We start from the raw sequence: 22,552 nt of genomic DNA, 5'->3' as shown, positions 1-22,552 counted from the left end.
AGAAAAAAAAGAGGAATTAGAAGCTCAGGCATCATTTGATAACAAACTGACTGCAGTTCATGAATAATATATGAACGACTGGAAAAAAGGCTCACTTTACCTGAACATTGTCTGCACGTTGACAATAGTTTTGGCATCGGCCATGTAATCTTCCTCGGCGCTCATGGTGCTCTCTTTATCCACAACGACCAGGTTATCGGCGTAGATGATCCCACACTGGAGCAGGCTGTCCAGACTGAAATATACACACACAATAAAAAAGCAGAATATATAAAAAAGTGAATGTAATAAATATCAAAACTGAAAATGAAAGCAGAAAATTATGTGACAGTCTCACTTGTCTATGGATCCAGCCATGTAGTAGACCATTGGGAAACAGCAGATGGCCTCCAAGAAGTGATTATCAGGCCTGAGGGAAGTATATATGGTGCATTTAGCTTCCATGAACCTTATTACATGAATATATAACAGATTTAAGAAATAAGTGTATCATTCAAGCATAGAAAAGTTGTAGCCCAAGCTTCCTTTCTCTGAAGCTTCCTCTAGTACTTTTTAAATATTTTGCTGTATGTAGCCACACTTCTGATATTATGTAAATATACTATTACTAATGATGTTTATCTTTCTGTCTTATGTAAAGAGTGTTGAACTGCTGCATTGTTAAAAAGAGCTACGCAAACAATGAATAGTATTTCTTGTAGACATGCCATTTCTTGTCATTTTGTTTAATGTGCAGCGATGAATTATAACAACATGAGATGGGCCAAATTTGAAATATTGATCATTTGATTATTCAAATCTCAGCTGGCAAAATGAAATGGCCCTGACTTCTCCTCAAAAAAACAAGACAAACATAAAATAAAGTCTATTAAAGTAGAAAGCATTAAGATTTTTGACTATAGTAGCTGCTATGCTCCTATAATATGTGCAACAGTGAGCACAGGTTCCCCAAAGCCCTTAAATGGTAGCTTTAATTCCCTGTTAGTGTCTCCAGGCTGAGGGATGAGTCCACTCAGAGAGATTTAGTTGCTGACAGAACGTCACTGCATATGCATCTGCCCAGTCCTGCTGACTAGAGACCCAAGGCTGTCGTAAGTGCGTGGGTGTTTGTATTTGTATGCGTGCGACACCAATAGGAAGAGCGAAAGAGAGAAAGAGAGAAAGAGAGAGCGCTGCATGAACGGAGAGTTATTGTTATCTGTCTGTTTCCATGAGAGTCCTGAGAGCTGGCATGTGGGGGCTGAAAGGGACACATCAGGGCTGTGGATGAAAGCCTGCGTAGTGCTCTCCAAAGAAATCATTTTCTCCATCTTTTCCTCCCCTTGTAGCAATCTAAATCATTCAGGTTCAAGGCAAAGCAAGTTACCATGGTGACCGTCTGGAGGTACAGAGAGCAGCGTTTTTATTTTCTTTGTCACTCAAAACACACCGTCACTGCAAGCGGTACAGCACTAACCTAACATCAGGGCTGACAATGGAGTCCCGCCTCCACAGCCGTGTCCTAAGTGCTCGGCTGACGCAGGCTTTTAACATACATAATGTTTCCCGGTGTGAAACGGTGAAGGATGGAGTGAAGGGAGAAGAAAGGGACAGTGTGCGTGTGGCAGGCGTGTGTGCGCGCTGCGAGGGCGAACTCACGGGTTATCCAACAGCAAGACAATAGGGTTGAGTTCTTTCCTGGGTCTGTAATAGGCTCTGAGAGGCACTATGAAGTTATAGAGACCGTTCCCTGCTGTTTCGGCTGAAACGATTATGAGCTTGTTTTTAAACCCGTACGCTTTGGCATCCTCGAAGCTGTTGTGCCTGCACCCCTGCAAAGACAGAAAAAAACTCAGAAACATTGAGGTATTTCAGGATTGCTTTTATGAAGTGAAGGACAGAGAGAGGAGAGAGGGAGTGATTGAGGCAGTAAGTAATTTGAGTGACTAAGTTGAAGGAACATCGACTGCCCACCTGGTCCAGACGTAGGCAGCAAAACGGGGCTTTTTCAGCCAACAGATGGCAAAGGGTGGGCGAGCTCCCAATGTACGGAGAGTTAGGGGGATAACCTTTCACATACCTAGCAACGAATCCAAAAAGCATGAACGACACATTTCATAAACCATACAGGACTTTCCTTTCCTTTATTTTTTAATAAAAACACCCAAACTGGCCTCTGTTACTTGGAGAGAGAAAAAGGGAATATGAAGGAGTATCTTTATTATATGTACAGCACATTAGCACTGGCCACTACAGAAATCTAACAGGTAAGAAACATTGTTTGCTTGAGGGTTTTTTTTTTTTTTTTGCATAATATATAGGCGGGATACTACAAAACAGTGAAGAAAATAGTGGTATTAAACATTAAGTTTGTCTTAATTTGCACATGGATGTATGCCTGGTATTCAGAATGCTGGCATATATTAAATGTGTATTTTATGTCACCATGGCTGAAGTTCATGTTGTTCTTGTTCAAGCTGAACAAGAACAACATGAACCCATGCCAGCATGCTAAAGTTCATGTTGTGAACTTAGACAAGAATGCAAATTTAAAGTGACTGCAAAAATATAAGATTACAAAAAATGTTCTATCTGAGAAAAATTTAAGCCTAATAACTAACGAGTAATCATACTCGCTAATAATACTCCCTGCTGTTTTTTCTTTTAATCAATTTCTTTAGGTGTGGTTTCTGCTCAGTCTCCTTGTAAATAGGTTTAGGAATAGACTGTATATAATAGATGGAAGTCGCTGCCATCTAAAACTGTGTCATATTTTACAAAACAAACGTCAGTGGCAGTGACTAAGACCATAATCATTACGAAGTTGTTAACTGAAGTTATAAATAAAATGAGCAATGGGCTCGTAGACTTCAATATCTTTTAATTGTGAAGCCAGATATTTTGAACCTTGCTGTCCAGTAAAAACAACGTAGATTCAAGATGCATAAACACTATGAACACAGAGGCTATGTCCATCTTTTAGATACAGTTAATGGCTTTAACGTGCATTTTCACAGCAAGAGAGTCCTGGTTTTGAATCCAGTTACCATCTGCCACCTTTTTGTGTGCTTTTTTATGTTCTCCCTGTCAGCTGGTAATTCTCAAAGATTTATAGCTGTCAATGTGAGAGTGAATGGCTGGCTCTCTGAGAACAACATGAACTTCAGCCATGGTGACATAAAATACTCATTTAATACTTGCCAGCATTCTGAATAGAAGGCATACATCCATGTGCAAATTAAGACAATTTTAATGTTTAATACAACTATGTTTGTCTGGCAGGGTGTAACCTGCCTTTCCCTCTATGAGAGCTGGTTTAGACTCCAGTCTTCCCACTACCCCGAACTGGACAAGAAGTTAAGAAAATGGACTGGTGGTATTAAACTGTGTGTGTTTACACGTGCACAGAAAACAAGAATCCTTACTCTGTAGATGAGTGGCCTTTTTCATCTGTGAAGACTGAGTCATCTTCTGATTGGTCACTTAGCAGGTCACATGGCAAGATTGAGGCAGAGTCTGCTAATTCCTGAACCGGAGCAATGCTCGGCCTACGACTTCCAGTTCCATTTACTGTAGGTGGGACCAGTTTACCTACTGGGGCATCAGGAGGGGTTGTATTCTGAAGATCCATGGCAACCGTACCTGTAAATACATCCATTCTGGTTCATATGAATCTCAGTCCTAAGTTTGATCGAACGTGATCAGTTTGTTTTCTTTCTCACCCATGCTGGCAATGATGCTGTGGACAGGAAGCTGTGAAGGCCCATCAAAGAGTCCCCCAGCAGGACCACCCTTCTTCTCCTCCTGGTTGAAGATGAAGGCTGAGTTTTCCTCCTTGGTGATGTTGATGTAGTAGCATGTGTCTGTAGAAGCCATGATGTGGCGCGGCCCAGGGTTTAACAGGATGCTCTTGTTGTCTTCCCTCTTTATACCAATCAGACAAACACCATACCTGGGGATCACATACCTGCCGTTAGACTAAAGCGCCTGAACGACCTGCTTGATGGAAGACTGAGGACAAAAGAAAAAGAGCAGTTCTACTTGTAAGTTTAAAGACTAGATTTTCAGATTGGATGAGCACAGAAACTTCAAATTAAAACTGAAAATTCAGTAGTAAGTCTTTTAATTGCTTAAAAGCTATTAAGAGCTTTAATAAGATTTGCAATCTTAAGGCATATTTGTTGGTGTTTCTGCTCATTCTTTCTTTCATTATATTTTACAGCATGAAAAAAAGAAAAACTTTAATTTGCATCTTAATGAGAGCTCCAAGATTAATAATTAACCTCCATGCATATTAAATGTACTTGTTGTCTTAAATGTACTTGTTATTCCTATATCAAATAAATTTTCATATTATAGCACTTTGCTAAAATTATACAAAACAGGTGTTAAGAAATACTGAGCTTTCCTTGATAACCTGATACAATCCCACAAAAGATCATCTGACTGATATTGTTTTGCAGCTAGTTCAAGTGCTAATATGATATGCTGTTCTCTCTTAGATCCCGATGAATAGTCGATTTTAGTTTGAACACAACACTAATACCACTCCCTGATGGCAGTGGACTCTTCCAGCAGGACAAAGCGGCTACTAGACTGTACATGAAAGACATGGCAACACAAGAAAACCCCCAAAGTGGAGCTTCTTACGTCCTATTTTGATGGAGCATCAGTATGATTCTTATGTCATGTCCAAACACCATAGGCACAGCCACATGCTCCTTATCCAGGGGTTGAAGGAGGTTGGAACGATCCAGAACGGCATCTACAGTTAACGAGTTGTTACATCTGAGTGGTAGTTACACAAAATACTGTCAAGCAACATCTGTTTTTACGAACTGCATTGTGGTTCTCCTTTTAACTGATGCCACGGAGACAGTTAAGTCAACAGATGACCCCGCCTGCACGTATCCTTTTTTTCATTTCATCCCTGCAATGCGCTCATGGTTCAGATGAGAAGTTGTGTTTGTGGTACTTGGTAAGTGGAGCAAGCGTAAGCAGAGTCATTTTTTAAAAGTAGCACATAATTTCAAATTGAATGTTTCAGTCCATTTTACTAAAAAAGATAGTAAGAGCAGGTTAGACTGGGTAGTTTTTCAGTGATGTTGTTTGGTGAACAGTGATGAACTGTGTTAATTTAATTTAGTGTAATTTTACTTTATTTAGAAAGAGGGGCAATACATATTAATGAACATTTTAACAAATGTAAATATGCCAGATTATAGCCTTGGGCTAATTTCCATCTGCAGACCCTCTGCCAGGTTGGTGTTACACACAAAATAGTCAAAACATACAAAGACACTATTTACAGATCATGTGACAAAGATTTAAACAGTGATTACATCATATTAGAACAAACAATGACAAGAAGAGTGGACAACAGAGGACAATACAGAGAACAATAACGGAAACACATCAATTATATTACACATACCCTGACTGTCGGGTTATTGCACTGACCCATTACATTAATAGTTGTTTCCCTTTTTGTAACACACTAACTCTTTTTCACGTCTAATATAAAGCATGATTAATTAAACATGATCACATGTTTGTGCGTCCCTCAGCCACCCTTTTAAGTGACTCTTAAAGATACAAAGACTTGTACTTTCCCTGACAGTGGAAGACTATTCCAGAAGCTCACTCCTTGATACGACAGAGCATTCTGTGAAAAGGTGGTCTAAATGCCAATTCACAATCACCTCTCACAGTGGCTCGACTCAGTCGAGACCTGACAACACTGCTAGACTTTTGTTTAATAAGATCACTCATTGGTGGAGGCACCAGACCATATATAACTTTGTATATTAGACAGACAGGTGCTGAACTGGCACAGGGCAGACTGTGGTATCTTTGGTCACTGCTAAATTAGGTTGTGTGTAGCACCCGAGACAGTATAACAGAGACACATGAGACACAATTCTAAATTGAAAATTATGAAAAATTATTGGACGGAAAGAAGAAGCCCCTAACGTCTTATGTGTGTGCAAAGCCAGCATAATTTTAGGCAGCCTTCATCAGATATAACTGAATATACTGGACAAGAAGTTTTTAGGTCTCATTAACCTTTGAAATTAAAATTAATTTAAAAAATTCATTCTAACTATTTAATCTTGAATAGTTTTTAAACTTTAAACTCTGCCCTATGCAGAACAGTTGTTTGATGGGTCTTAAAGGTGCTAATAGGTGGATTTAGATACCTTTGGACAGAGACAAGCTAACGCTTCTACTTATTTCCGGTTTTCAAGCCATGATTAGCTAACTGATTGATGCTAGTAGCTTTATTTGTAAAGGACATATATAAAGATGATATCAACTTCCTTTTATAATTCTAGGCAAGACAGTATTTGGCACAGCTTTTTCTTCAAACAAGAGCAGAAGTGTTATCTAAACATGCATGAAATTAAAACCAGTGTTTTTGCAGTCTGCGGCACACAGAATATGACTTTCAGCAGAAAAGCACTGCTGAAGCACTTAATGCTGTGTAACACTAAGCTAAACAGACAAGCAAACATTTTAATCTCTGAGGGAGATGCATTTGCTTACAAAGCTACTCACTTCTTGTGAGCATGAAAGGAGGCATATGTGAAGCTTTTGCCATTGTACTCTCCAAAGAACTTGCTGTCACACACTTTGATGTGGTAGACCTCGTTGCCGGAGCAACATCCATACATCCTCTGCCACTGCTCTGGGGATTGCTGTCCTTCTCTGGAATCATTCAGAGGAAATACAGACAGATGGGTAAATTTAACACGTAAACCTATTCAGTCTATTCAGCATAAGTAATAATCATCAGTTGTGAAAGAAAAACTCTCTTCTTTGCTGCACACCTCTAGACCCTTGGGGTCCCAAAAGTCTCCTGGCGAAAGCAGGCAGCTTAATTTATCTGTATCAGTCAGGCAGTTTTGTGCTAATATGCCCTTTGTAATGACTTCCGGTTATTACTGTAATTGTTCAAGTGCTTTGATGGAGTTTAATGGGCTGTGAGAGATGCTCGGAACAACCCCAAGGTGGTGGTTTACAGACTTGCTTCTTAGTAGTTATTAATATTGCATAAGAAGACATGTAAATTGGATTTCTCGCTCTAACTTTCATATTTCTGAGTAAAAGGCAAAATAACATGCTCGTGACGATTGGTAACTCCTGATCCCCTTTTATTTTCCGCTGCAGCGCCATGATGAGCTGCATGTCACTAAAACCTAGCGTTTCACACACAACGCCCACACAAGCGAAGGAAACATGCAGAATGAAATATGGTACGTTCAGGTACATATTGTTACACCTGTGTGGAAAATGTCTGCAATTTTAAAAATTCACAATAGAAAATACACAAAGCTTTTTTTTTTCCGAAGGGTTGATAGGAACACAGCAAGCACTAACTGAAGCCTATTTATTCTTCTTTAATGCTGTTTCCCTCGAGCACTGAAATCAGCTTTTAAGCGAGATCTGTTTGCATGCTGTGAAAAAATCATTTTCCTCTGGAGTGCTTTTCATACAGCATTACAAAGGAAACACATGCTAAAAAAAATCAATCTCGGTGGCGGCTGTTCTCTCTTTTGGTGCACTCTCTCCTACTTCCTGCTGAGCTTCACAATGAGCTGGGACTTTTGTCTTTGGCTTGTCTTTCTCACCTCTCTGTGGCAGCTCCATGGGCCCTATTTATGCATCAGCAGACATGAAAATGTGAAGAAATTTGAACTTTGCAGTCTCACTAAGGAGTAATCAAACAGCCTGAGGAGGTTTTGTAGAAAAACTGACCGTCCACGGGAAGTGTGTACAAGGAGTGTGACCAAAGTGGAGGTGGCAGGGCAAACACAGTTGAGAGCCAGCATGGCGTACTTGAACTCTTCCTCGCAAACAACATGATCTGAAAATGAAGAAAATAGTTGATCAGCAGAGCTGGCTGAGAACTACTCACAGTACTCTACAACTTGCACTAATGTTATAATGGGGTGATTATATTATGTGTCACTGTACAAAGTTGTATCAGCCCCATCATCACTGCAAAGGTATATGGTAAGGCTTAGCCAAGTTCATGTGTGCATTTACTTGTGTGCACAATCAGAGCTGTCTTACAGATTTGTATTTGTTAACAAATACACTTAACTCCCCAAATTCTTGCTAAATCACAATCTCATTAATTTTTACAGTACATGCTGGTGTTATGGGGAGTTACACATTTATGCTGAGCTAAGCTAATCAACTCTTGGCTTGCCTGACATTTAAACCTGAAATAGCTAACTGTATGGGCAGTTGTTAGGTGTAAAAGAACAAACTGGAAGGTTTATAAAAGTCTGATTACCACAGACTGAACAAAAGCTACTGGTAAATAAACTCACTGGTCATTTCATTATGTACACTTAGCTAGTACTCGGTTGTACCTCTTTTTTCTGAAGTAGTCAGAACACCCATCTGGCACCGGCAACCATGTCATGTTCAAAGTCACTTAAATCAGCTTTCTTCTCCATTCTGATGCTCACTTTGAACTTCAGCACGTCGCTTTAACTAGGTCTACATGCCTATATCCACTAAGTTGCTGCCATGTGATTGATTAGCTGCTTGTGCTAACGAGATGTTGAACAGGTATACCAAATGAAGTGACCAATGAGTGTATATGAAGGGAAAGAAGTGGGCTGTAAAATAATTCCCCATTTGCTTTTTTTATGGGCAAAAAAATAATTTCTGTTGTTTTGTCTGAGCACACCACCACAATGCATTTTAAACCACACAATCAAGCTTTGATTAAAAGTTCAGACTTTAATTCAAGGGGTGAATAAAAGGGTTTAATAAAAGTGTTGCACTAGCTGTTTAGGAATTACAGCCATTTTTATATATAGTTCCTATTTAGCTTCATGGTCAGGTGAGGCCTCTCCCCTCATTATTCCATATCAAATAAAGCGGATAAAACCTCTCAGCTTCAGTTGACCTTAACTGTTTACATTTAAATCCACCATGATGATGTACAGAGGCAAAATTACAAAACAACTGTGTCATTGTCCAAAAACTTACTGATATGACTGAACATGTATTTGCGTGATTGCTTCATTATTTAATTTAGAAACTCTCACCTGCAAATTTAACATGGAACTTATTTTCAGGTTTGAGTATCTGGACATATAGGGGACAATTTGGAGCAAAGTCTTTCACTGCCCAAGCTCTCAGGATGGTCTGATGGTCCTGAGGGGGGAAACAACAAAAATTATGCAGCTGTCTCTGTGACAGACAGCATTCATTTCTGAAAACTCATAAATCAGAATTACAGCATAGTTCATAATTTGTCATTTGTTATTTTGTGTCTCACCGCAGCCATGCGATCCACCTCGTTACGGCTGCTCAATATGAAACAAGCCTCTGCATCATCCATTCTGCAGAATTGTGACAAAATTGACAAATTATTAAATGTCATGTTACACAAAAAAACAAAACAGCAGCAGAGAAAATACAATCCACAAAAGACAAAGCTGAAATGATAACAGTGAGGCGTGACAACAACAATCTTTGATTGAATTTTCAGATTAGCTTTGCTCGCTTGCAGGCAGACAAAACAAGCTGAAATAATATATACTGTATACTGAAGGTGCTGAGAATATGGAACTGATTTTGCATATGATTAACAGAGCCAGGAGAGTGCAGAATGCAAAACAAAGTGTGGGAGGATTTGAAACAGTGCCAGATGCAGAATATAAGTTCTACACGCCCAGTCCTCGACTTCTAATTGCTCTGTCAGAAACCTGCCAAATGTATACAGTGAATTTACACAATCCATTACATCAATGTAATTTTGATTTGAATAAAGTTAGGACATACCGCATGGTACAGCTGTACAGTCAGCACAGAACTGAGAAGTGCCAGGGTGTGTTTATGTTTACAGTTATTAATTATTATTAATTATTAATAAAATGTTTTCAAAGATGGCAGCTATGGTGGGGGATCCCCTGAATTTGCTCTCTTCCAAAGAAATGAACAGTCTCTAATTCTTATGGTTCTTTACTTTTAATGGAGGAAAACACATTATATAAAAGTTACATATTGATATGCATAATTTTAACTGAAATAAATAATTGAACCTATTCAACCTGCATTCAATCAAGCATAAGACTGTAGAACTGCACAAGGCTAGAATGGACTACAAGACAACAACAAGGTTGGTGAGAAGGTAACAACTGTTGATGTGATTTAGATATGGAAAAAAAATAAAATAACTTCTCTTCCTCCCCTCACAATAACAGGAGACCTGTTTTCCTTCCCTCATCCCCACCCAACTGGTCGCGGCAGATGGCTGCCCCTCCCAGAGCCTTGTTCTGCTGGAGGTTTCTTCCTGTTAAAAGGGAGTTTTTCCTTCCAACTGTCAGCAAAGTGCTTGCTCATAGGGGATTATATGATTGTTAGGGTTTTCTCTGTTTTCTTGGTATTATTGCGGAGTCTTTACCTTATTATATAAATCACCTTGAGGCAACTGTTGTTTAATTTGGCGCTATATAAATAAAACTGAACTGAATTGAAGTCACCACTGATAACACACTATGCTGTAATAAACTGAAATCTTTCAGTGCCTGTAAGGTCCCCCTGCCCAAGAAGGCACACGTACAGACCTGTCTGAAGTTTGCCAGTGAACATCTAAACGATCCAGAGAGAGCGCTGTGGTCACATGAAACCAAAATCAAGCTCTTCAGCATCAACTCGGACTTTGAAGATTAATACTAAGTATGACCCAAAGTCATCCTCACAGTCAAGCACAGAGTTGGAAAAATACTTTGGGGCTGTTTTTCCATGACCATGACCCAAAACATACTGCCAAGGTAACAGAGGCTTTGCTAAAGAAGAACCACATTAAGTTCATATAGTGGCCTAGCCAGTCTCCAGACTTCAATCCTGTCGCTGTTGCAGACAAGGGTACCAAGTACTAAGTTATGTTTTGCTTGAGGATCAAATACGTATTTCACTCAATCATATGCAAATCAGTTTCTAACTTCTATGTAATGTATTGTTTGATATTCTCTCTATTAAAATTCAAATGAAACTACCATAAAAATCAAAGACTTTTTTTGAGGTAAGCAAACTTACAAATTAAGCAAAGCACCAGATAATTATTCCTCCCACTTTATATCTGGGCTGTTCCTGGTGTGGTTCTGTCTATTGAACACCTTCGTCTTTGTCACCTTTGTCACAACTTCACTGAAAGAATCCCTGTGAAGTTTTTCAAACAGCCGTACAGAAATCAAGACTGTATACAATTACCACAAATATGCAAACTAACTGTAATGCGCTGTACAAAATTCCTGGATTTATCGCTTAAGCTTGGCTGCAGCTCTGCATACTGGATATTTGTCAAATTGGACTTGTATAAGAGGTACGACATAAATAAAATTCAACTGAGTCATAGATGTCATTATGGCTACAAAAATAAACCTGACTTGACATACAGATTGACAACAAGTTTTTATGCCTTTCATCATTGTTACAATGTTCCATAGTCTCCCTCATGAATCTTTCACAACTCCAAAGTATCAGAAGAATGTGAGACAGATTATGTTGCCTTTCTTCAGAAGAGCAGTCCCTCTATCGGTTCACTTTCAAAAGGAATGAGTATAGCTTGAATGAATAATTACAGTGTTGTCTGAGTATGAGGCCAAACAATAGCTCTGACAAGCCTATTTACTAAGAAAAGAAGAAGAGAATATCAGGGTAATATTAAGGATTGGTAGGACAATAGTCTTTTAAGTCCTACTGACAGTTTGCAAGAACTATCAGTACCTTTCCCAGAATGTGAAATATGGACTTTTGGGAGCCACTGTAGATGATTTAATTGGAAATAAATGAGGTACAGATGTCAGATGATGAAAGGAATCCATAAAACTGTCTTTATGAATATGACACCGGTATATTATTATATTTTTAACATAACCAATCAACAGGAAACCAAGAAAGACAAACAATCTGAAAAAAAAAAAAACAGCACACAGAGCTATTTGACTGAGAAAAAAGGGGAAAAAAGACAATTTCAAAAAAGGTCAGTCTTGAAACCATTTCATTTTTCAACTTTCTCTTTCAATATCTATGTTATTCTTTGTAATGGGAAGTTTGACATTTATCTTAACATCTTAACTACGCATTTGATCCAGGCTGTATTTCCATTTGTTCATTTTCATTCTAGTAGCATTCTTTTGAAGTCAAGCACAAATACTTTGGGGCCCAATTGAATTTATTTAGAAATAAAATTCTCACATCACTCTTGCCAAACACAGTGAAGCAAACACAATAAGACAGTATTTTATTAGGACTATGTTTACACTTACACTTAACGACTTACAGTGGGTTTCTAAGGACTGCATTAACCAATAATATGGGCTTCAACAGCTCAACTCCCATCCTCTCCCCTCCCAATATTCATTCTGTGCTTTAATACTATTCTGCGAACTCAGTAAAGTTTACACAATGATTGTAAAATTTTATATAATAAAGATAATAAAAAAATTTTTAGTTTCCCACAAAATGAGCACCAACATGGCACATTTCAGTAAATGATGGACAGTGTTCCAAACTTTTACCACGTCCCTAATCAATGTTATGCAGAAGCTCCTAGTATTCAAGGGAAATATAGAACTAGGAGAAATACAACAAAGGACAAAAAGGAGACTGAGGCTTTATATACAAACATAGGATAACATGGAAACAGGCAACAGGTGGGAAAACAGCTGAAACTAATTACAGATAATGAAAGAGGGGAGGCAGAATTGAATACAAAACACAAGAGACAAGAGGTTCCCAAAATAAAAGACCAGGACTAAGGAGACAAACTAACAGTGTAGGAAAACAAGAGGGACATGAAACCATAACACCAAAAGAAAGTGTACCAGGCGTAAGGAAATAATAAACAAGATTGTAGATTTGTCTTGAGATCTTGGTCCTGTTGCACGACCCAGTTTGAGCCCAAGTTTTAGCTGTTGGACAGATGGCCTCACATTTGGTCTCATCTGTGCAAAGGGCATTGTTCAGAAGTCGTGTGGTTCAGATGCAACTTGGCAAAACCCGCTGTGCTATGCTGTGCTGTCATGTCGCTTTCTCCCTTCCAAACAAGCCAGACTTGTTCAGTCTTTTTCTCATTGTACTGTCATAAACCTTTACATTTAACATACTAGCTGAAGCCTGTAAAGTCTGAGATGTAGCTCTGGGGTCCAGTTTCTCTGAGAATTGCACAGTGTGACTCCTGAGACTGTTGCATTGTTTTAATTGTGTTAACATAAGCAAACTGCCAAAAATTTGTAAACACAGGACTGCAAACAGTCCTGTGAAGAGTCTCTTTTTTTCACAGGATTATATATTGGAAAAAGTCACAGTTAAAGTATAATCTAGTTATAGCAACTGTAACTTACTTGGCTCTAAGCAGATCCTGATCTTTGAGGACAGACCCTTGCAGATAGATGACTCTTTGAGACCATAGAGGGATCTGCAGCACCCTTCGCACCTGGAGGTCCATTTCAGTTGGGCACAGGATCACCACATAGTAATCCTTGAAGATTATGTAAGAACCACATCAGTATCTCAAAAGAGGAATTTCTATGTAAATGGAGACACACCCTGTCAGTAATTATCACTTGTAAGTAAACCTCGAGCATGTGTATGTAACGGTCGTTACCTGCAGTCGTGGATGAGCGTAGAATTCATTGAGAAAGTCCATGAGCAGGTCTATTTTGAGCGCGCTGACACACAGCACAACATGTTTCTCTGTCTGTGCTCTGTGGCGGCTGTAATTCCCCCCAGACTTCTGTCTCTCCATCCACAGGTAGATCAGCTCTTCAAACTGACAAGCAGCAAGTGATGCAAAGGTCACACGAGGAAATGTAAACTGATCCAAAGATTATGTCAGTATCTTTGTACCTGAAGAGGCAGCACCACCAGGGCCACGCAGATCATGATGACTACCAGTAACTGGGAAGGCCATATGCGGGGAGTCACATCTCCGAAGCCCACAGTGGAGAAGGTGACAATGCAGAAGTAGAACGAAGTGAAGAGGGAGAGGTTTTTGCCTGCTCGTTCCAGGTGCTGAATCCCACACGTGCTGTATACAAACAAATACAAAGTCAGCATATACAGCTACAGCATGTAGGTTGGTTATGAACCTGGACATAGAGGCCACAAGGAATAGATAAATAAATATGCTGTATGAACAACTAATACGTTTGTTTAAATATTAATAAAAAATAAACATTAACCTTTTGTTTGTCATTTTGACTTCATAACTGATATTTTAATTCATTTTGAACATTTCTCAGCTAGCAAAAATGGTTTGGATCACTCTTCACCGTTACAATTATACTTTAACCAGTGGTATAGAGTAGAAGAAATCAAAGCACAAAGCTGGTGGGTGCTTTTCAAAGTTTTCACTGTAAATTCTCATCTTTTAAAGCTCTCCACTGTATAATCTGAGAATGTCTAAGTTCCTGTACGGCTATATCACTGAAATGTGATCTTGTACGCTTGTTTTGTACGGTGTCACATTTACCAGGTCACAAAAAGCAAGAGTATACAGTAAGCTGAAATAACACCAAAACACGGTGGATGCCAGGAGATGTGACGTCAGTTTTCTCACTGTGGTGGCATCAGCCACACATGGATAAATCAGTCCATTTGTTTACTTTATTAGTTTGGTTTGCAGTTTTCTTCATTAATATAATTCATTAATCATTTAGTTTAAACCCAACACTGATATTATGAGGCGCGTGCATTAAAGCATTGTGTGGTTTTTCTAAAAATCTTTTTTGTTATATTAATTATGTTTCTCTTTCTTTGAGTTACCTGAGAACAAAATGCCTGCTCAGAAGGACCAACCATGTGCTTATCAGGAACAGGGGTGTTTTACCCTCATGCGTCTTTGTAATTAGGTCAGTTTATGAGTTAAGTTGTGTCCGCTTTGTTTGTTTAGGTTTCTGGAAATTACTTTTTGTAGAGTTATATTTAGTTGACCTCTTTTATGGGCCCGCTAATTATGTTTTTGAATTTTGTGCTTTGAACCTTTTCGAGGGTTAAAATAAAGAAACATTTTCTCCTGTGTCCTCTATGCCTTGGCTGCTTGGTCCCTCACACTTACGCATAGCTATTTGTCAGGTCGAACAGTAAGCAGAGACTAGGCGTTAGTACCTGTAAACTGCATGAGTCCTAATTACGGCGGCAACTTCTTCATTTCTCTAAAGAAGTCAGACTGTAACTAAGAGAATGACTGTGTTGACCCTTGATTTTTGACCTCAGTAAAAATTTCTTAATATGTTTATGATCTCAATCGCTAGTTTTGAATCTTCTGTATAACATGATTTTCATTTTTAAATGTATGGCCCCATTCAGAGTTAAATAAAGCAGGGAATATTTTGGAGTCTGCCTGCCTTGTGATTGGCAGGTCGCTACCATACGAGTGCACAGAGTCGCTCGATTTCTCAGTCAGAGCCAACCATTGCTTATCACCTCTGGTTTCCAAAAACCAAGACGCTGATGGTGAAAATGCTCAGCTCCAGGCTTCAAAACAACAGTTTATTAACAGCTCACATAATCATGGTTACATCTGTGTTTTACGTACTGTCTATGACTTTAACTACCCTGCAGTGAACTAAACACTGTCAAAGTTATGCTCCCATAATATTTGGAATTATCTGGATCACCATTTTTAGTATCGCTTAGTAATTATTAAAAATATAAATAAAAATCTGCACAGTTCTTTCACATTTTAGCAAACACAGACAGAAGCAAAATATGTCACCACTCTGAACAGAATGACTCACCCAGTGAAGACGAGGCAGAGCAGGGTGCAGATCAGAATGAGGACCTGGTTAAACATGGCTGAGTTGGTCCTCTGGATCGCTCGATGGACATCGTTCTACCATAAACAACATAGAGCAGTTATAGTTAAAAACCTATTCATTTTCTTCTGCTTATCAAATTCAGAGTTATAGGGGGAGGCTGAAGCCTATCACAGCTGTCACAGGACGAGGGTACACTGTTGTAGGGTTAATACACAGAGACAGATAATAGGTCACATCTAGAGTCAATTTAGGATCTCTAATTAATCCAACCCCATGCATGTTTTTTGGATTGTGGGAGGAAGCTGGAATACCTGGAGCAAACCCAAGCAGACACAGTGAAGGCATGCAATAGGACCAGTCTGGATTTGAACTAAGCTCCTGCCTGTTGTGAGGTGACAGTGAGTACTACCACTGGACCACTGTGTCTCCCAAGGATACAAATGCTTAAAATCAGTGACACTGCGTCTACCCCTGTTCCATTTAATTGTGAATTAGTTTAGCGGTTGCAGATGCTTCTACTCTTGTATGCTCCCCACTGCAGTCTGCAGAGCAACATGATAAAATGCACACAGCACTGAAAATAATCCCTAATGAGCTCCCTCCTGTGTGCAGCACAAACAGAGCAGAACCAAAGAAGGATTTTTTGTTGTTACAGTGTGGATGTCGGGGAGTACGAAGGCCTCTATAAATCAGTGCAGTTAAAATGTCTGAAGTAAATCAATAAGCTGTTGAAAACTGGTCGTTAATAGACAAAATTCAGTTAACTGCTTTGACTTACGATCATATTCTCCAAAGCACATTTGGCCAACCAGCAGTTGAGAAACACAGGAATGAAAATGTTCCTTATCGAGGGCCAGAAAATCTGAGGAGAGGTAGAAAACACTTCATTTCACAGTTTTCTCAAACAATAAAAAACTCACAGCAGTCTGCAGCTTAAACGTGCACAAGTATTATTGTGTAATGTTTTTATACCCAGAATCATTAAAGAGGAATACTCTGCACTGTCTTAGTCAGCTATAATGTTTGTAGTTCTATCTTCTCTGTCCATGTAGCTCAATCTGCACAAAATGTCAGTGTTACCTCTCTAGTACTTGTTGTAGTTGAGCTTTTTCATATAAGAGCTAATCAAAGCAAGCATGCAGCATTAATTACAGCAAGGGCAATGATTTGAATGTTTACAGACTTAAAATTGTCATGACCCTCTTGTGACAGGTAGATGCACACTTGTCCTGCACATTGATGTAGTTTGGCACAAACAAACTAGTCCTTAATGAAACTTGTTTTATCTTTTAGAGCAGCAAGGCCAAGACTTCTTTAAAGAGACAATTCTGCTGAGCTTGAAATAATTATTTTTTTCTGGCCATCTGGCCACCACAAATCAAGCTGCCATCCATTAGAAAGTACACCCTCTTTAGATTCTATCTATCTTAATATAATAAAAAAACATTATCTTAAGAACAGATAAATACATTTGGAGTAGTGTGCATTAACACAATACAGAGGACGAAAGAACTCAGAAACCATCTTTGAGAAGCAACTGCTGCTGCCCACCAATCTGGGAGGGAGTGTTACGTCCATCATTTATACAATGCATGCAATCCTTAATACAATGAGAATGATTCTTCAAAAGTAGAAAACATTCAAGATAGTGACCAATCTTCCCAGAAGTGGACATAGCATAACACCTTATACCAACTATCAAATCGTCACAGTAGAGGGGTGACGATTTGTTTATTTTGCAGCAACAGGTGCTGGGGACCTTGCAGTCTTAGAATCAACCACAAACTCCTCTGTATAGCAATAATTCCAGAGACCACATGTTTAACAGGACAATGAGCTCAAGTAAAGCATCAAATCTATAACAAAGAAGCTGAAAAATAAAAGAAATAGGCTGTTCTGTTGTTCCAGTCAAACCAAAACCTGAGCCTGGTTCTGCTGGAGGTTTCTTCCTGTTAAAAGGGAGTTTTTCCTTTCCTCTTTTGCCAAAGTACTTGCTCATAGGGGTCATATGATTGTTGGCTTTTTTTCTGTATGTATTATTGTAGGATCTACCTTACAATATAAAGTGCCTTGAGGCGACTGTTGTGTGATTTGGCGTTGTATAAATAAATGGAATTGAACTGAATTGAATTAAAAGAGCTGTGCATAAATAAACTGCAAAACTCTGAACTGAAGCAATGTTGCAGAAGAGAGTGGGCTAACATTCCTCCACATCAATGTGAGAGAGTGATAAAATCATACAGAAAATGGTTGCTAACTATTAAAGTTATTGCTGCTAAAAGTGATTCCACAAGCTTATGAATCATAGGATGTGCTTAATTTTTCATAGAGTGCTTCTGCATAATAAGGCACATTTCAGGGTTGTCATGGTAAAACTTTTACCGTAATGATGAAGGGAACTGTGTTGATCATCTCTAGAAGAAAGGACACCTGGAATATCTGCTCCCAAATGTTCCCCTAAAAGTAAAAACAGGCACAGACTTTTAACACTTTCATCTGTAAGCACACAAAAGACAGTGAGTCACTGCAGAGATTCATTGTTGTCTGTCACCCTGCAAAACCACTTATTCCTTCACCTCAGCCATATCCTGCAATTACTGTCTGTCTTTAATGTAGCCTTGACAAATGACTTGGTCTAATTGCACCACTTATGGATTGTCAATCTAGCACATTGTAAGTGATTAATTGTACAGAATGCATTAATCATGTTTGAAGCCAGAGTGCTTTTTTTTTTTTTAGCACACTCCGTCTTACCTTGTAACTCAGATACATTAGTAACATAGTCTCCAGGAAACTAATGATGGCAACAATCACCTGTGCAAAAACAGGAAATAAGACATACTTAATTATTTACAACAGCGTTGTCACAAATAATCTTCTAAGAATGACGCTCACCATGTTTTCACATGATGATCAGATATTTATGGTTTGCATTAGACAGTCAAATATTTGGTCAACAGCACAACTGAAAGCAGAGATGGGATCACGCCAGTTGAAACACCTATCAATGTGTTGATGTTCCGACCCACGACCCATGTAGTCACTGCTACACTGTTACCTGATCGTGTGAGTACACATGGGTCGGAGAACCCCCCGTCTTTAAAAATCGGCCATCATTTTCAACTACACACCTGTAAAGTATCTTGAATCTTGCACGGTTGTGACGCTATGCTGTTGAAATCTGTCCACAGACAGACAGAGAGACAGAGAGACAGATATACAGAGAGACAGACAGACAGACAGATAAAGACCTGCCCGAGTACTCAAAATGGCTTTGTGGTAGTTCCACTTACAGAAGATGTTTCCAGGACAATTTGTCACAATGACACACACATGCACGCACACAGACACTCACAAGGTACAAACTGTACCAGCTGTGCCAATGAGGCCGGCAAACACACACACAAGTTTATGCAACTCAGTGAAAGTCATTGAAAGTTCTGTTTTATGTGCTCTTTCTTCTCTTGTGACTCACTTGAATGGCCCAGACAGGAAGCTTCCTATCCACCCAGAAGATCAACTCCCTGACAGAGAGAGCACACAACAGTGACAATTGTACTACATTTAACAACAAATTCCCTCCAAATCAAAGACAAATTGTACATGATTGGTGTCTATACCATCAGTGACAATGTGAGATAAACAGAAGACCAAGCTGGCAGGGATCTCTTTACATAAATGTTGATAAAAAGGGAACATCCGATAATGAAAACACCGATGGCCTGCCAGAATAACTAATAAGGTGAATGGAAGAAATGAGGTATCAGACCAAACAAAGAGCTGAAAGAAATCACACCTTTTGCTGCTTACCAGTTAATTTCTCTGTCCTGCACTGAACCGTTCCACTGACAGTCGACACTGTGGAGTAGTGATGATGGTAAGGGAGGAAGGCAGCAAAATAGCAGGAAATGAAACATGAACATGGGAGGATTTCTGCAACTGAACTAGATCGTAGACACGTCAGTTTATTAAAGCAAAGTATGAGTTTCTCAAATCTTCATACTGAATTAAAATAAAAGGCTAGATCTTTTCACACTTTTTAAACATTTTAAAAACTTAAATATGAAACATAATTTATTTATTAATGATCATTTGATTTGTGTAAGAATTAAAGCACACAACAAGCCAATTAATCAAGTTAACCACCCAAAGGAACTGGCCAGCTCCTGACATGCTCATAGATAACTGTATGGAAAAGAGAAAAGGCTTCCTGTTCTGTCCTATAAGCAAATCTTTGCTTTATCTATTGGTCTTATAAGACATATCTTCAGTCATCAAAGTGGACCCTTTGTTATATTTCTCATTTAACAAAATGCTTTTATACTCAAACCTACAGCCAATTTAGAATCACTGGAATTAGTATTAAACTGAAATGCCTGACGTTTGGACTGTGGGAGTAAGCCAAACTAATTCTGGGAGAAACCACGCAAGCACAAAGGGAACATGCAAAATCCACACAGAAAGGCCCCACACTGCTGGTGGAGTCAAGCCCAGGAGCTTCTTGTTCTGAGGTGACTATCTGTGGAATCGAACTCTGATTACCAGTTACCCATGGTCACAACAGCAGGTAGATAAAGCACAGCAAAAAGTTGATGGGGCAGACACTGGAATGAGACATTACCTCTACAGATCACCACTGACTGGCTTAAAGTTATCTGGAGTCACTGAGAGGCGACTCTAGATGAACAGATGCAAACTGGGAGGTCTGCACTCGTTTGCATGTAGTAGCTCTAGAATTGGCAGTTTTACACATAATATTTATTCAATTCATAATAATTTGGTTTTTAAAAAATGAGAAAGGGACCACTTTCATGAGTAAATCATAGTATGTGACATTTAGGTCTTATGATGTGTACAATAGATACAGTATCCTATATATAGTATCGCACATGAGCATGCTGTGTCATCTAAAGGACACCAAAGGAGGCTGCTGTTGCTGTGATTATGCAGACTCCAGAGCTTCTAAATAGGTATTATGATCCCGACCTGTGGAACAGTCCTCCTACATATAATATACAGAGCAACCTTAACCAGTAACCTTATATTCAGTACTTGGTATTTTATTTGCAGTTTAGCTTATTTTTTCACCTTTTTTGTTGCTTTCCTTTAAAGAATTAATCAACTGCAATGAATGAATAACGAATCTTAACATTATAATTGTTTTTTTCATTTTTTGAGAGTGTTGTGATAACATTGCATTAGAAAGTGCTTGATAAAAATCCTCGACTTGACCTGAAAACCTTTGTCTTTATTTTAAACAAACCATTTGTTGTTGCCACTGGGAGCGTTTTGCTGTGCAGCGCCGTGGCTGGCGCCTGCGCTCTGAGCAGGGTTGTCTGTCATCACTCTGATGATATACAGCAGACAGGTAAGCAGCTTCAGGGAAAAGTTGAACACACGAATCCTGAGGCCTGAAGGCAAAAGAAAATAAGATTTGTATAAATAAATCTTATTTGCAAATCAGATTTATTGTGACAGTGTGTAAATAGGCTTTCCTGTGTTTAAGTTTAAACTGCATTTAACACAGTGTCATTTCTTCAGAGTAAATCTCTGACAGGTAAGGAAAAAACATCTGGGATTCTCCACAGGTGTTCCCATACAATGGTGGAAATAATCATTTGATCCCGGGCTGAATTTGTAAGTTTGTCTCTAATTTTTAAAATATTTTTATAATTTTTATAGTTTAATGGAGAGAGACAAAATATCACCCAAAAATCCAGAAAAAACAAATTACATGAATTATATCATTGATTTGCATGTCAGTGATTCTTAAGCAAAGTCTAACTTAATACTTGGGGGAGAAACTTTTGCTGGAAAGCACAGTGGCAATATGTTTCTTGTAGCTGGTCACCAGGTTTCACACATCTCAGGGGGAATTTTAGCCCACTCCTCTTTACAGAAACTCTCTAAATCCTTTAGGTTTCGTGGTTGCTGCTTGGCTACTCAAAGGTTCAGCTCCATCCACAGATATTCTCCAGGACTGAGATTTGGAGACTTGCTAAGCCACTCCATGACCTTAATTTTCTTCTTCTTTAATCACTCCTTTGTTGGCTCTGTGGTTTGTTTTAAGTCACTGTCATGCTGGAAGATCCATTAATGACCCATCTTCAGTGTTCTGGCTGAGAGAAGAGATTTTATGGTACACTGCCCAGTCCATTGCCCCATTAATCCGATGAAGGTGTCCATCATGGGATTGCCCCAAACAGCCCCAAATCACAATGTTACCACCTCTGTGCTTGACTGTGGGGATTGTGTTCTTTGGATCATATTATTATTAAATATTTCATTCAAAATAAAACACACAACTACAACATGGGAAAAGACCCAGGGAAACCGAGTTGACAATAGAAACCCTGAAAACCACAAATTCCACACCAGAGCCTCAACTCTCGCGGCCCGTCACCAAACCCAGGGGTTGGGACCGCTGATATAGATGTTCACTTGAAAACTTAAGATGGGCCTGTACATGTGCCCAATTGAACAGGGGGACATTGCAGGTGCAGCAACATATCAATCTATATCAATTCCTTACAGTGTAGTAGTGTGTTACCAGCGGAGTTCTTGGTGACTGTGGCCCCAACTGCCTTAAAATCATTAACAAGCTCCACCCATGTGGTTTTGGGTGATCCACCACCTTTCTCGTGATCATCCTATGAGGCAAGATCTTGCATGGAGCTCCAGACTGAAGGCGACTGATGGTCATTTTATATTTCTTCCATTTCTGAATAATCACACCAACAACTGTAGCCTATTCCAGCTTTGTGCAGGTCTACAATCTCATC

The 22,552-nt window shown here is 39.1% G+C and overlaps 1 protein-coding gene across 3 annotated transcripts in view; it reads right to left on the bottom strand.

The window, feature by feature from the left end:
• Positions 1-22,552, bottom strand: part of kcnt1a (potassium sodium-activated channel subfamily T member 1a) — a 39,605-nt gene that overhangs the window by 5,411 nt on the left and 11,642 nt on the right. For 2 of the 3 annotated variants that reach the window (XM_085166689.1, XM_085166690.1), the window contains exons 4-23: positions 21,034-21,181; positions 19,581-19,628; positions 19,246-19,294; positions 18,525-18,584; positions 18,153-18,227; positions 16,549-16,632; positions 15,750-15,844; positions 13,858-14,038; positions 13,616-13,780; positions 13,353-13,489; positions 9,281-9,344; positions 9,048-9,156; positions 7,738-7,846; positions 6,538-6,687; positions 3,702-3,931; positions 3,405-3,621; positions 1,954-2,059; positions 1,639-1,811; positions 338-409; positions 101-235 (exon numbers count right to left, since the gene is read on the bottom strand). In XM_085166689.1, the coding sequence (XP_085022815.1) occupies positions 101-235; positions 338-409; positions 1,639-1,811; positions 1,954-2,059; positions 3,405-3,621; positions 3,702-3,931; positions 6,538-6,687; positions 7,738-7,846; positions 9,048-9,156; positions 9,281-9,344; positions 13,353-13,489; positions 13,616-13,780; positions 13,858-14,038; positions 15,750-15,844; positions 16,549-16,632; positions 18,153-18,227; positions 18,525-18,584; positions 19,246-19,294; positions 19,581-19,628; positions 21,034-21,181 (2,407 nt within the window). The other variant, XM_085166691.1, reaches the window with a different exon arrangement.

The sequence above is a fragment of the Neolamprologus multifasciatus genome, chromosome 7, assembly GCF_963576455.1.
Source record: "Neolamprologus multifasciatus chromosome 7, fNeoMul1.2, whole genome shotgun sequence".
NCBI lineage: Eukaryota > Metazoa > Chordata > Actinopteri > Cichliformes > Cichlidae > Neolamprologus > Neolamprologus multifasciatus.
This window is presented reverse-complemented; position numbering and strand designations above follow the sequence as displayed.